This window comes from Oncorhynchus keta, chromosome 14 (genome assembly GCF_023373465.1).
Source record: "Oncorhynchus keta strain PuntledgeMale-10-30-2019 chromosome 14, Oket_V2, whole genome shotgun sequence".
In the NCBI taxonomy this organism is placed as follows: domain Eukaryota; kingdom Metazoa; phylum Chordata; class Actinopteri; order Salmoniformes; family Salmonidae; genus Oncorhynchus; species Oncorhynchus keta.
The window spans coordinates 53,091,092-53,107,372 of NC_068434.1; the positions used below are offsets into that span (position 1 = coordinate 53,091,092).

At 45.0% G+C, this 16,281-nt stretch overlaps 1 protein-coding gene across 5 annotated transcripts in view; it reads right to left on the minus strand.

The window, feature by feature from the left end:
• The window catches only part of cmya5 (cardiomyopathy associated 5), a 61,244-nt gene that overhangs the window by 14,911 nt on the left and 30,052 nt on the right, over positions 1-16,281 (minus strand). For 3 of the 5 annotated variants that reach the window (XM_052461910.1, XM_052461909.1, XM_052461912.1), the window contains 7 exons: positions 12,021-12,116; positions 11,548-11,772; positions 8,804-8,826; positions 2,402-2,523; positions 2,165-2,299; positions 607-753; positions 357-504 (listed from right to left, as the gene is read on the minus strand). In XM_052461910.1, the coding sequence (XP_052317870.1) occupies positions 357-504; positions 607-753; positions 2,165-2,299; positions 2,402-2,523; positions 8,804-8,826; positions 11,548-11,772; positions 12,021-12,116 (896 nt within the window). Of the gene's footprint in view, positions 1-356; positions 505-606; positions 754-2,121; positions 2,300-2,401; positions 2,524-8,803; positions 8,827-11,547; positions 11,773-12,020; positions 12,117-16,281 lie in introns of those variants that run through there. The other 2 variants (XM_052461911.1, XR_008064109.1) reach the window with 2 other exon arrangements.

Here is a 16,281-nt window from a genome sequence, read left to right on the forward strand (position 1 = left end):
TCATTGTTATCAAGAAGGTTAGTAACTGTTACTCTGTTAATGGCAAGAATTTAAACCTAACAATTATTACTGAAACCTGTCTTAACAACCAGGTGTAGGTCGTTCGTAAATGTATAAATTATTCTGCACTCTGGGACTCTCAAACCAGAGTGTTCTATTATCGGATTAGATTGCCAAAGTTAATTTACCTTTGGTAACTTGGAAACACCCACAACAAACCACGCCTCCAAGACACAAATCTTGTTTTCAGTGGCATTTTTGTGTGTATGCTTGAAGTGATGGAGGATATTAGAGTAGTACGTTGTGTGTGTGTGGGGGGGTTGCATGCCATGTGTGTGTGCCTGTGTGAGACCCACCTAAGCCCTTCTCCCTCAAGGGCGTACTGTCTGCAGTACTCCAGGGTGTAACTCTGCATGGGTGTTTGGTTGTCCACATTCCAACGTAACGTGGCCGAGTCCCACAGTATCGTACACCGCCCCGTATCAATCACTGGCACCGATGGGGCTGTCAACCAATTAATCAACAAATCACAAGAGAACCATGCATCGGTCCATATGACCACAGTATGACATCAGAAGACATTTCTGCTTTACCGACGAGACTCACCAGTTCTGAAGGGTAGTCTCTCACTGGGCAGAGAGCAGCCGGTATAGTTGACAGCCATCACCCACACTTTATACACCTTGTCAGGCTCCAGCTCCTCTAGAACACAGTAACTCTCCTTCACTGTCACACGGTACTCATCCGACACCGCTGGGCAGAGAACACAAAGAGCTGTTAGGCTGCGTTTAGACAGGCAAATTCTGATGTTTCTGGTCTTTTGACCAATCACATCAGATCTTTTCACATTAGATCTTTTTCAGACCTAAAAGAAAATACATATTTGTGAAATAAACATATAAATGTGGCTGCCTGTCTAAATGCAGCCTGTGTGTGTGTGTGCTACCTCCTTGTGGGTCCTGTCTAAATACAGCCAGTGTGTGTGTAGGCTACCTCCTTGTGGGTCCTTTCTAAATGGAGCATATGTGTGTAAGCTACCTCTTTGTGGGTCCTGTCTTAATGCAGCCAGTGTGTGTGTGTGTGTAGGCTACCTCCTTGTGGGTCCTGTCTAAATGCAGCCTGTGTGTGTGTGGGCTACCTCATTGTGGGTAATGTCTAAATACAGTCTGTGTGTGTGCCGGCTACCTCCTTATAGATCTTGTCTAAATGCAGCCTGTGTGTGTGTGTGTGTGTGTGTGTGTGTGTGTGTGTGTGTGTGTGTGTGTGTGTGTGTGTGTGTGTGTGTGTGTGTGTGTGTGTGTGTGTGTGTGTGTGTGTGTGTGTGTGTGTGTGTGTGTGTGTAGGCTACCTCCTTGTAGATCTTGTCTAAATGCAGCATGTGTGTGTGTAGGCTACCTCCGTGTGGGTCAATTCTAAATGCAGCCTGTGTGTAGGCTCTTTCCTTGTGGGTCCTGTCTAAATTCAGCCTGTATGTGTGTGTAGACTACCTGCTTGTGGGTCCTGGCTACCTCCTTGTGGATCCTTTCTAAATGCAGTGTGTGTGTGTGTGTGTGTGTGTGTGTGTGTGTGTGTGTGTGTGTGTGTGTGTGTGTGTGTGTGTGTGTGTGTGTGTGTGTGTGTGTGTGTGTGTGTGTGTGTGTGTGTGTGTGTGTGTGTGTGTAGGCTACCTCATTATGGGTCCTGCCTAAATTCAGCCTATATGTGTGTGTAGTCTGCCTGCTTGTGGGTCCTGGCTACCTCCTTGTGGTTCCTTTCTAAATGCAGTGTGTTTGTGTGTGTGTGTGTGTGTAGGCTACCTCCTTGTGGGTCCTGTCTTAATGCAGCATGTGTTTGTAGGCTACCTCCTTGTGGGTCCTGGCTACCTCCTTGTGGTTTGTGTGTGTGTGTGTGTGTGTGTGTGTGTGTGTGTGTGTGTGTGTGTGTGTGTGTGTGTGTGTGTGTGTGTGTGTGTGTGTGTGTGTGTGTGTGTGTGTGTGTGTGTGTGTGTGTGTGTGTGTGTGTGTGTGTAGGCTACCTCCTTGTGGGTCCTGTCTAAATGCTAAATGTGGCTTGTATGTGTTTGTATGCTACTTCCGTGTTGGTCCTGTCTAAATGCAGCCTGTGTGTGTGTGTGTAGGCTACCTCCTTGTGGGTCCTGCCTAAATGCAGCCTGTGTGTAGGCTACCTCCTTGTGGGTCTTCCATACAGTAGACCTGGAAGCAGTCTATGATGTCTCCAGGGTTGACCCTCCAGTAAACAGTCACACTGGTGCTGCTGGCTGAAGCACACTCCTGAGGCTGCAGAGACGGCTTCTGAGGAACTGAGACACACAGAGAGACACACAGGGAGAGGGGGCAGATAGATAAAGAGTTAGAGAGAAAGAGAAAGTGAGAGTGTTTGTTTCTGTTCTATAGAGACCCACCTGGGATTCCCTTGCGTCGTGTGTGTGTATTTGCTGCATTGCCCTTGGCGTAGTCTTCAAACACTAGTAGTCCCCGAGGACCCAGCTCCAGAGACATGGCTGACTGTAGTGCTTCTGTTAACCTTGGAGAGGCAAACAACAGTTATGAGAGTTTTTGTGTGTATGTGGCAAGGGTCATCGAAACAATTCTAATAAATGCAACAGTTGGACAGTGGATGAAGATACTCAAAACTTTTAGCATTTTTATATTCCGTTAGATATTGACTGAATTATAGCACACAAAAGATTTTACTGGGACAGGGATTTTGGTGGGAATTCATGTATTCAATTTTGCAAATGTCACCTTTTTTATTAGAATGCACTCATAACAGTATATACATTTTTCTTATTGTACTTATTGTAATCAGGTATTTATTACATTTTTGGTGTTAAAATAAAGAAAATGTGCCTCATTTGCATAAATGCACCAGGTATGAATAAATTAACATAACGGGGTGTAAACAGGACTGCAACCACTAAACACTTACTCTGTCTACCCTACCTACCTGCACTCACCTGCGCAGTCTAGACTACCTCATGAATTACTGTTGGTGTCACAGTCTATTGTAAAATAAAATTAAATGTTATTGGTCACATACACATTGTTAGCAGATGTTAATGTGAGTGCAGCAAAATGCATGTGCTTCTAGTTCCGACAGTGCAGTAACAAGTGTGTCAATAGCAGGATACCCTCAGATAATAGCAGGATACCCTCAGACACTCAGTATACCAAACATTAGGAACACCTTCCTAATATAGAGCTGCAATCCTCCTCCCTTTGCCTTCAGAACAACCTCAATTCGTTGGGGCAAAGACTCTACAAGGTGTCGAAAGCATTCCACACGGAGGCTGGCCCATGTTGACTCCAATGCTTCCCATAGTTGTGTTAAGTTGGCTGGATATCCTTTGGTTATCCGGGCAGCCGAGCGGAAATTGAGGAAAACTCGCCTCCCTGCGGACCTGGCATCCTTTCACTCCCTCCTCTCTACATTTTCCTCCTCTGTCTCTGCTGCTAAAGCCATTTTCTACCACTCTAAATTCCAAGCATCTGCCTCTAACCCTAGGAAGCTCTTTGCCACCTTCTCCTCCCTCCTGAATCCTCCTCCCCCCTCCTCCCTCTCTGCAGATGACTTCGTCAACCATTTTGAAAAGAAGGTCGACGACATCCGATCCTCGTTTGCTAAGTCAAACGGCACCGCTGGTTCTGCTCACACTGCCCTACCCTGTGCTCTGACCTCTTTCTCCCCTCTCTCTCCAGATGAAATCTCGCGTCTTGTGACGGCCGGCCGCCCAACAACCTGCCCGCTTGACCCTATCCCCTCCTCTCTTCTCCAGACCATTTCCGGAGACCTTCTCCCTTAGCTCACCGCGCTCATCCCTGACCGCTGGCTACGTCCCTTCCGTCTTCAAGAGAGTGAGAGTTGCACCCCTTCTGAAAAAACCTACACTCGATCCCTCCGATGTCAACAACTACAGACCAGTATCCCTTCTTTCTTTTCTCTCCAAAACTCTTGAACGTGCCGTCCTTGGCCAGCTCTCCCGCTATCTCGCTCTGAATGACCTTCTTGATCCAAATCAGTCAGGTTTCAAGACTAGTCATTCAACTGAGACTGCTCTTCTCTGTATCACGGAGGCGCTCCGCACCGCTAAAGCTAACTCTCTCTCCTCTGCTCTCATCCTTCTAGACCTATCGGCTGCCTTCGATACTGTGAACCATCAGATCCTCCTCTCCACCCTCTCCGAGTTGGGCATCTCCGGCGCGGCCCACGCTTGGATTGCGTCCTACCTGACAGGTCGCTCCTACCAGGTGGCGTGGTGAGAATCTGTCTCCTCACCACGCGCTCTCACCACTGGTGTCCCCCAGGGCTCTGTTCTAGGCCCTCTCCTATTCTCGCTATACACCAAGTCACTTGGCTCTGTCATAACCTCACATGGTCTCTCCTATCATTGCTATGCAGACGACACACAATTAATCTTCTCCTTTCCCCCTTCTGATGACCAGGTGGCGAATCGCATCTCTGCATGTCTGGCAGACATATCAGTGTGGATGACGGATCACCACCTCAAGCTGAACCTCGGCAAGACGGAGCTGCTCTTCCTCCCGGGAAGGACTGCCCGTTCCATGATCTCGCCATCACGGTTGACAACTCCATTGTGTCCTCCTCCCAGAGCGCTAAGAACCTTGGCGTGATCCTGGACAACACCCTGTCGTTCTCAACTAACATCAAGGCGGTGGCCCGTTCCTGTAGGTTCATGCTTTACAACATCCGCAGAGTACGACCCTGCCTCACACAGGAAGCGGCGCAGGTCCTAATCCAGGCACTTGTCATCTCCCGTCTGGATTACTGCAACTCGCTGTTGGCTGGGCTCCCTGCCTGTGCCATTAAACCCCTACAACTCATCCAGAACGCCGCAGCCCATCTGGTGTTCAACCTTCCCAAGTTCTCTCACGTCACCCCGCTCCTCCGCTCTCAACACTGGCTTCCAGTTGAAGCTCGCATCCGCTACAAGACCATGGTGCTTGCCTACGGAGCTGTGAGGGGAACGGCACCTCAGTACCTCCAGGCTCTGATCAGGCCCTACACCCAAACAAGGGCACTGCGTTCATCCACCTCTGGCCTGCTCGCCTCCCTACCACTGAGGAAGAACAGTTCCCGCTCAGCCCAGTCAAAACTGTTCGCTGCTCTGGCCCCCAATGGTGGAACAAACTCCCTCACGACGCCAGGACAGCGGAGTCAATCACCACCTTCCGGAGACACCTGAAACCCCACCTCTTTAAGGAATACCTAGGATAGGATAAGTAATCCTTCTCACCCCCCTTTAAGATTTAGATGCACTATTGTAAAGTGACTGTTCTACTGCATGTCATAAGGTGAATGCACCAATTTGTAAGTCACTCTGGATAAGAGCGTCTGCTAAATGACTTAAATGTAAATGTAATGTAATGGTTGGTGGACCATTAATCTTGATACACACATGAAACTGTTGCGCGTGAAAAACCCAGCAGCGTTGCAGTTCTTGACACAAACCGGTGCGCCTGGCACCTACTACCATACCCTGTTCAAAGGCACTTAAATATTTTGTATTACCCATTCACCCTCTGAATGGCACACATATACAATCTATGTCTCAATTGTCAAGGCTTAAAAATCCTTCTTAAACCTCATACCCTTAATTTACACTGATTGAAGTGAATTTAACAAGTGACATCAATAAGGGATCATAGCTTTAACCTGGTCAGTCAGTCTATGTCATGAAAAGAGCAGGAGTTCTTAATGTTTTGTATACTCAGTGTATAGTACACCTATCTAAACATACATGTTTGAGAAATCAGACATATCACTATAATCCGAGTGTTCATTTCTTTCATTTCAGCGTATCTAATTTGTAAAAATGTCAACTGTATTAACACCCATCAAAATAAAGTTGTCTTTCGTCTCTGTCTTGTTATGTAAGTGTTGAGACGGTGTGTAAAATCCCCAACGAAGCTTTTGCATTTTTATAGATTCTACGGAAAGACAATGTATTACATTGAGCACATTTCAGCCATTACCGGGTGTTTGACAGGTCATTATAAACATTTCCTTTGTCGTAAAATTAACGGGAAAATAAGACGGGCACAAGTGAGAGTTTGAAAGAGTCACAGGAGTAAAATGAAAGAAATCAATCCAGAGAGATTTAAGTGACAAGTGGATTTTGCACCCCTCAAACACAGGAAATAGATTGCTGCCAAAGACCTCAGGTGGGCAGGGCATGCACATTGCAAGTGTGTGTGAGACCCATTGCCAGAGACATACAGGTAACTGCCAAAATAAAGGAAACACCAACATAAAGTAATTTTACTAGGGCGTTGAACAGCTTCAATGCATCTTGGCATAGATTCAACAAGTGTCTGGAACTCTATTGGAGGGATGCAACACCATTTTGTTGATGGTGGTGGAAAACGCTGTCTCAGGCAACACTCTAGAATCTACCATAAGTGTTCAATTGGGTTGAGATTTGGTGACTGAGACACACACACACACACACACACACACACACACACACACACACACACACACACACACACACACACACACACACACACACACACACACACACACACACACACACACACACACACACACACACACACACTTTAAACCCTGTATACTCCTTTGCGACCTCTTTTTCAAAGTCACTGAGATCTCTTCTTGTAGTCATGGTAGCCAAAATGATGGGTAACTGGGCATTTTTATACATGACCCTAAGCATAATGGGATGTTAATTACTTGATTAACTCCAGAACCACACCTGTGTGGAAGCACCTGCTGTCAATATACAATGGGGCAAAAAAAAGTATTTAGTCAGACAACAATTGTGCAAGTTCTCCCACTTAAAATATGAGAGAGGCCTGTAATTTTCATCATAGGTACACTTCAACTATGACAGACAAAATGAGAAAAAAAATCCAGAAAATCACATTGTAGGATTTTTTATGAATTTATTTGCAAATTATGGTGGAAAATAAGTATTTGGTCAATAACAAAAGTTTATCTCAATATTTTGTTATATACCCTCTGTTGGCAACGACAGAGGTCAAACATTTTCTGTAAGTCTTCACAAGGTTTTCACACACTGTTGCTGGTATTTTGTCCCATTCCTCCATGCAGATCTCCTCTAGAGCAGTGATGTTTTGGGGCTGTTGCTGGGCAACACAGGCTTTCAACTCCCTCCAAAGATTTTCTATGGGGTTGAGATCTGGAGACTGGCTAGGCCACTCCAGGACCTTGAAATGCTTCTTACGAAGCCACTCTTTCGTTGCCCGGGCGGTGTGTTTGGGATCATTGTCATGCTGAAAGACCCAGCCACGTTTCATCTTCAATAACCTTGCTGATGGAAGGAGGTTTTCACTCAAAATCTCACGATACATGGCCCCATTCATTCTTTCCTTTACACGGATCAGTCGTCCTGGTCCCTTTGCAGAAAAACATCCCCAAAGCATGATGTTTACACCCCCATCCTTCACAGTAGGTATCGTGTTCTTTGGATGCAACTCAGCATTCCTTGTCCTCCAAACACGACGAGTTGAGTTTTTACCAAAAAGTTATATTTTGGTTTCATCTGACCATATGACATTCTCCCAATCTTCTTCTGGATCATCCAAATGCTCTCTAGCAAACTTCAGATGGGCCTGGACATGTACTGACTTAAGCAGGGGGACACGTCTGGCACTGCAGGATTTGAGTCCCTGGCGGTGTAGTGTGTTACTGATGGTAGGCTTTGTTACTTTGGTCCCAGCTCTCTGCAGGTCATTCACTAGGTCCCCCGTGTGGTTCTGGGATTTTTGCTCACCGTTCTTGTGATCATTTTGACCCCACGGGGTGAGATCTTGCGTGGAGCCCCAGATCGAGGGAGATTATCAGTGGTCTTGTATGTCTTCCATTTCCTAATAATTGCTCCCACAGTTGATTTCTTCAAACCAAGCTGCTTACCTATTGCAGATTCAGTCTTCCCAGCCTGGTGCAGGTCTACAATTTTGTTTCTGGTGTCCTTTGACAGCTCTTTGGTCTTGGCCATAGTGGAGTTTGGAGTGTGACTGTTTAAGGTTGTGGACTACTGATAACAAGTTCAAACAGGTGCCATTAATACAGGTAATGAGTGGAGGACAGAGGAGCCTCTTAAAGAAGAAGTTACAGGTCTGTGAGAGACAGAAATCTTGCTTGTTTGTAGGTGACCAAATACTTATTTTCCACCATAATTTGCAAATAAATTCATAAAAATCCTACGTGATTTTTCTGGATTTTTTTTCTTCTCATTTTGTCTGTCATAGTTGAAGTGTACCTATGATGACAATTACAGTCCTCTCTCATCTTTTTAAGTGGGAGAACTTGCACATTTGGTGGCTGACTAAATACTTTTTTGCCCCACTGTACTTTGTATCCCTCATTTACTCAAGTGTTTTGTTTATTTTCGCGGTTACCTGTACCTGCCTGCAGCACTTAATGTTAGCTTAGAAACAAAACCTCACAGTCACATGCCATCAACAGAACCAGCTGCTTGGAATGTTAAATCAATCAACATGGTCACCAGGGTTGGGCTCAATTCCATTTAAAATCCAGTCAATTCAGAATGTAAACCAAATTCCAATTCCACATTTTCCTCATTGAAAATAATTGAAGAGTATTGGAATTTCAGTATACTTCCTGAATTTAAATGGAATTGACCCCAACCCTGGTGGTCATTACACTCTGAATATGACCAACCCCACCAGTCAACAAAATGACGACACACACCTAAACAATAATTTTGTCCTTTGCTGTATAATCATGCTAGTATAGCTTACATCCAGTATTGTGAGTACAGCTGACACAGTGCAGTTACCTCATATAGATGTCTTTGGATGTCTGTGGATAAGAGGCTTCATTAGGTACATACAATAATAACCGCAAGGTTTCCATCCAATTGCTTCCACCAATTCAACCTAGTTCTCAATGGGCCTGAAACTTCAAGCCCGGTCCGACCCAAGCCCGATGAGCTGACATCACAAAAATGTAATGAGCCCGAACTCGAAAAAAGCGGCAGAGACGGCAACAAGCGGAGTGAGGAGGTGAGAGGGAAAAGCACTTGCCTTGTCTAAGTAAAGTGAGGAGAGGGAGAAAACCCAACTTGAATATAATCAACAACTGTTATATGTGGACTCAAAGTGTGTAAAACATCCATTTAATATACAGTATCTTCATAAATTAGACAGATGCTACCGCTGTTGCCTGTTTTTAAGTGTTTGTTTGATTCCGTGTGCTCCAACGGTCTCATGAAGCCTATATAAGTACAAGTCAGTCAGTCATGCCTTTAAAATACCGTTTTTTATTTTGAAAATAATAAATGAAATGTTCTAGCTAATTAAGTTATGGCCTAAGTATTAAGACAACAGATGAGAACACAACAGAAGAACAAGTCAATAACATAAAAAATGTAGTCTTGCATAATTAAAGTATAAATACATGTTCTGGATATTATTAGCTATAGACCTATGGCCTAAATATTAAGACAACAGAACACAACAGAAGAACATGTATTTGTTCTCCTCGGGTCGATGGTCCGGCCTGCCACACTGAATATCCTTTCACTGCTGGTGGCCGGGACGCAAACCACCCGTTCACTAACTTGGCTAGCAGTGGACATGTTGTGCTGTTGGACTTTCACCAGCCCAACATCTCTCTGTCATCCGTCATCATAGGTCACTCCACGGTGTATTTTATCACCTCATCATCCTCTTCTTCATTCTCTGCTGTGGACATTTTCCCACTCTGAAAAGCCAAGCTCTTGCTCTCTTGGCGGGGGGTGGCACTAAAGTCATCCTCTGTGGCCTGTGGAAGTGTGCTCATATGATCACATCTTGCCTGTCTTGGGGGGGCTGCATCCTCAACTGGTTAAACTTGGGCCAGAGAAATGTTGCCACCTTGTGTAGATCTTTGATGTCCACCTTCCTCTCCAACCATTCACTGTGTCGTAGTCACACTGCAGCCTGATGTTGTGAGTCTTGCGCATTGAATTAACTGTAACTCTTCAGTTATGAAATGACATATTGTTGTCAGATAACTAAGCTTCCGATAGTCATCCCCACTGTGCCCTCTTTCAGGATGTCCTTTACCTTATCTGTAAGTTCTTCTCTTTTGTCCTCTTGCACCTGGCAGAGACGGTATTGTATGGTAGAACAAACTGTCCCATAAGTGGCTCCCACATATATATAAGCTCCTGTCGTCTTTGAAACAAAAACTGAAAAATGTGTCTGCCACTGCCTGTTTTGTTTTCTTTGAGAGTTACCGTTTTGAAGCTGACATAAAAGCCTGAGTAGGCTGTCGCGCCACGGCATTGTGCAAAATGGCGCTGCAGGGAAGAAGCACCTGTCGTCTTGCTGTCATAACGTAGAACAGCCTCACATCCTTTGCAATTGACATGGCAGTTGATTATCCCGTTGTTTGAACAACCAAGTCGAATGACATCCACACATCTGATTGGCATCCAATTTGCTATAACATGTGTTATAACGGTATAACAGAGTTGTTGTAACCGATGTATCCTATGTTCAGACCCTACTGTGTTGGTCAGTCACAGGTGTATGAATGTGTCAAGTGAAAGAAGTATGGCAGGGAAGGCACAATTAGCAAATAGGGAATGTTTTTGCACTCTCAACAAATGAGGGATTTCAGTAACATGACTTTTCAGACAGAGAAACAACAAGAAACAAGTTAATAGCTGTTATTAGATAGCAGTTTCAGCACCCCGTACAGCGCAATACACAATGGAGCCTGTGCCTGCTCCTGCAGCTGACAGGGAGGAGGAAAGAGAGACAAGGTGCGCCAGTCACAAAGGCACGCGCAGTAAAAATATTTTTTACACGTCGCGGAAAGTTAGAGCCCAACCTGGTCCAAATCAATTCTTGAAAACACATGGCCGGCCTGAACCTGTCGGGCCCGGGCTGAAATTGAGAACTAATCCAACCCTCTGAGAACTGATTATCTTTACGAAGGATGCATTTGTCAGTAGTTTCAAGTTTCTCTGTCACATACACAAGTTCAGTGAAATGCCTTTAGTGCAAAGCTCTAACCCCAACAATGCAGTAATCAAAAACAATGTATACTAAAAATAACAAGGTAGAACAAAAACACATGAGATACAAAAATAAGGGGGGGGTAGAGCACTAAGTAAAGCATAATATATAAAGGGTCACTTCCAGTACCATATTTACAGTGTGCAGGGATACTGGATTGATAGAGGTACACTAGATACAGTATGTATAAGGGTAAGGTGACACGGCATCAGGAGAAATGATAAACGGAGTAGCAGCAGCGTATATGATGATTGTATATGAGTGGGTGTGTGTAGAGTCAGTATAAATGTATGTGCATATAATGTGTGTGTGAGCAAATTATGAAGTGGTGTTTGTGCGTGTGTTGGATTATCAGTGTGTGTAGTGTGTAGGGCCCTGTGTGTGTGCATAGAGAAATAAAATACAAAGGTTAACTCAGACAGTCTGTGGAGTCATTTTGTTAGCTATTTAGTTAGCCTTTTAGCAGTCTAATTAGCACTACACTGTATTGTGTGTGTGTGTGTGTGTCCCTCACCTGTGTGTCTGGGTCTATATCTGCCTCTCTAGCGGTGGTGTCCAGTGTGACCTTGGTCTGGTCTATACTCTCCTGGAAGGAGACGATCTGGTCGTAAAGCTGCTCCAGCTTTGCCTTCTTTTCCTCCTCCATGCTCAGAGACATGCTGTTGTACTGCTCCATCACCAGAGCCATCATCTCCTCATTCTGAGCCTCCATTACCTCCTCACTGTCCCTGCAATGGTCCTGGGAACATAGAGATCAGGAGGTACAGGGGACAGAGAGAGGTACAGGGGGAAGAGAGAGACAGTGGACAGAGAGGGACAATGAACAGTGACACGGAGAGGAACACGAAGTCTAAACTGGTCCATTGGAAGAGAAACTGAAAGAGAAGGGTTAGGCATTAGAACATGCATTATTCTACACATTCAATAACACACAAGTAGACAGTTACTTCAGTTTGAGAAGATACCAAGTTCAGTCTTTCCTCCTACCTCTACAGTGTTGTATCCCAGCTCTAGTTCTGACACCAGATCCTCAATGTTCTCTGATCTCTCCTGCAGTTCTGAGATCCACTCACTCAGCCTCTCCTGGAATACGAACAGAGCACAGAAACACACTGAATTAAAACTTGAACTAGGAAAATACAATACAGGCTACTGTAAGGATGGGCTGTTTTAGATGCAGTGAACACAATAAAAGTGTTGGTTTTGCTCTTCTGTAAAATAAATATAAATAATTCTGTCTCTCCCCTTTGTCGCTCAACTCTCCATATGTAAGGACTATGTAAATGTACTTGGGACACAAAACAATAGTTGCTGGTTCCAGCCAGCAAGAGATGGCAGCTTCGCTTCTAGTCCTTAGGAAGCTGTGCAGTATTTAGATGTTTTATGTATTATTTATTACATTGTTAGCCCAGAAAGTGTTATTACATAAAACCAGGAAGAACTATTGGATATCAGAGAGACACAACCAGCACTACGATCAGGAATATGACTTTCCCAAAACGGATCCTTTGTCTGCACCTCCCAGGGCATTTGAACTGATTCCAGAGGCCAACCCAAAACAATGCCACCGGAGGAGAGGGTGCCTGAGTGGTCTTCTAGTGAGACTTCGGATGCGCACACACCAACTACCGCTCCCTAGTATATTACTCGCAAATGTCCAGTCCCTAGTTAACAAAGTCGATGAAATACGGGCAAGAGTTGCTTTCCAAAGAGATATCCAGGATTGTAACATACTCCGTATTCCGTTTCACGGAAACATGGCTAGGTGGGGACATGCTGTCGGAGTCCATACAGCCAACGGGATTTTCAGTGCATTGCGCTGGAGGGAATTAACATCTCTCCAGTAAAAAGAAGGGCGGGGGTGTATGCTTCATGATTAACGACTCATGGTGTAATTTTAGCAACATACAGAAACTGAAGTCATTTTGTTCACCTGACATAGAATTCCTCACAATCAAATGCCAACCATATTATCTCCCAAGAGAACTCTCCTCGGTTATCGTCACAGCCGTGTATATCCCCCCGCAAGCGGATACCAAAACAGCCATCAAGGAATTTCACTGGACTTTATTCAAACTGGAAACCATATATCCTGAGGCTGCATTTATTGTTGCTTGGGATTTTAACAAAGCCAATTTGAGAACAAGGCTACCTAAATTCTATCAGAATATCAATTGTGGTACACGAGCAAGTAACACGCTTGACCATTGCTACTTCCGTGATGCTTACAAGGCCCTCCCCCACCCTCCTTTTGGCAAATCTGACCATGACTCCAGCTTGTTGCTCCCCTCTTATCGGCAGAAACTAAAACAGGAAGCGCACGTACTTAGGTCTATCCAACACTGGTCTGACCAATCGGATTCCACGCTTCAAGATTGCTTCGTTCACGTGGACTGGAATATGTTACGGGTAGCCTCAGATAATAACATTGACGTTTACGCTGACTCGGTGAGCAAGTTCATAAGGAAGTGTACAGGAGATGTTGTACCCACGGTGACTATTAAAACCTTCCCAGAAACCGTGGCTTGATGGCAGCATCCACGTAAAGCTGAAAGCACGTACCACCGCATTTAATCATGGCAAGGGAAATATGACCGAACACAAAAAGTGTAGTTATTTCTTCCGTAAGGCAATCAAAGAACCAAAGTGTCAGTATAGAGACAAACTAGAGTCACAATTCAACGGCTCAAACACGAGACGTATGTGGCAGTGTCTATAGACAATCAAGGACTACAAAAAGAAAACCAGCCCTGTGGCAGACATCGACATAGTGGCCCGTTACCAAAGACTGTGGGCTCTCCTTCTCAGTGGCCGACGTGAGTAAAACATTTAAATGTGTTAACCCTCACAAGGGTGCCAGCCCATACGGCATCCCTAGCTGTGTCCTCAGAGCATGTACAGACCAGCTGACTGGTGTGTTTCGGGACATATTCAATCAATCCCAATCCCAGTCTGCTGTCCCCAGTGCTGAAAAGACAGCTTTCTTGGGAACAGGAACAATGGTGGCCAAGGTAACTGAACTAAATGACTATCGCCCTGAAGCACTCACATCTGTCATGAAGTGCTCCGAGAGTCTAGTCAAGGATCATATCACCCCTACCCTACCTGTCACCCTAGACCCACTTCAATTTGCTTACCTCCCCAATAGGTCCACAGACGATGCAATCGCCATCACTCTGCCCTATCCAATCTGGACAAGAGGAATAACTATGTAGGAATGCTGTTCATTGACAACAGCTCAGCATTCAACACCATAGTACCCTCCAAACTGGGTCTCAACCTTGCCCTATGCAACTGGGTCCTGGACTTCCCGACGGGCTGCCCTCAGGTGGTGAAGGTAGGAAACAACATCTCCACACCGCTGATCCTCAACATTGGGTCCCCACAAGGGTGCGTTCTCAGCCCCCTCCTGTACTCCGTTCACCCACGACTGCGTGGCCATGCTCACAAGTTTGCAAATATGGCAACTGCACTACCCACAACCGCAAGGCTCTCCAGAGGGTGGTGCAGTCTGCACAACGCATCACCGGGGGCAAACCACCTGCCCTCCAGGACACCTACAACACCCGATGTCACAGGAAGGCAAAAAATAGGACAATAACTACCCGAGCAACTGCCTGTTCACCCCGCTAACATCCAGAAGGCAAGGTTAGTACAGGTGCATCAAAGCTGGGACCGAAAGACTGAAAAACAACTTCTATCTCAAGGCCATTAGACTGTTAAACAGCCATCACTAGCACATTAGAGGCTGCTGCCTATAGGCATAGACTAGGAATCAATGGCCACTTTAAGAAATGGAACACCTGTCACATAAATAATGTTTACATACACGGCCAGTCAAACATTTTAGAACACCTACTCATTCAAGGGTTTTTACTTTATTTTTACTATTTTCTACATTGTAGAATAAAGACATTAACAATATGAAATAACACATATGGAATCATGTAGTAAGCAAAAAAGTGTTAAACAAATGTAAATATATTTAATATTTGTGATTCTTCAAATAGCCACCTGTTGCCTTGATGACTGCTTTGCACACTTTTGGCATTCTCTCAACCAGCTTCATGAGGTAGTTACCTGGAATGTATTTCAATTAACAGGTCTGCCTTCTTAAAAGTTCATTTGTGGAATTGATTTCCTTCTTAATGCGTTTGAGCTAATCAATTGTGCTGTGACAAGGTAGGGGGGTATACAGAAGATAGCACTATTCTTATCCTTCACTCTGCGATCCGACTCATCCCAAACCATCTCAATTGGGTTGTGGTCGGGTGATTGTGGAGGCCAAGTCATCTGATGCAGCACTCCATCACTCTCCTTCTTGGTAAAAATAGCCCTTACACAGCCTGGAGATGTGTTGAGTCATTGTCCTGTTGAAAAACAAATGATAGTCCCACTAAGCCCAAACCAGATGGGATGGCGTATCGCTGCAGAATGCTGTGGTAGCCATGCTGGTTCATTCATTCCTACTTACATTTGTGTGTATTGGGTATATGTTGTGTAATTTGTTAGATATTACTGCACTGTCGGAGCTAGAAAAACAAGCATTTCGCTACATCTGCAAATAACGTGTATGTGACAATCAAATTAGATTTTATTTGAGAAGGAGAGGGGGGGGGGGCAGTCATTGGCGGTGGTGCTGAATTGTCCTCAAACTGGGCAAAGAAGGTGTTTAGCTTGTCTAGAAGCCATAGGTCAATGTCCGTGACGTGGCTGGTTTTCTTTTTGTTTTCTGTAATTGCCTGAGCCTCTTGCCTGAGCCGTTGAATTGCAACTCCACTTTGTCCCTATACCAACATTTCACCTGTTTGATTGCCTTGTGGAGGGAATAACTACACTGTTTATATTAGGCCATATTCCCAGTCCTCTTTCCATAGTTAAATCTGGTGGTTCGCGCTTTCAGTTTTGAAAGAATGCCGCCATTCATCCATGGTTTTTGGTTAGGGTAGGTTTTAATAGTCACAGTGGGTACGACATCTCCAACGCACTTCCTTATAAACTCACTCACGAGTCAGCGTATAGATCGATGTTATTCTCTGAGGGTGCCCGGGAACATTGCCCGGTCTGCGTGATCAAAACAATCTTGAAGTGGTGAATCCGATTGGTCAGACCAGCGCTGAATGGTTCTAGTCACGGGTACATCCTGTTTGAGTTTCTGCCTATAGGACGGTAGGAGCAAGATGAAGTCGTGGTCGGATTTGCCAAAGGGAGGGCGAGGTTGGGCCTTGTATGCATTGCGGAAGTTTGA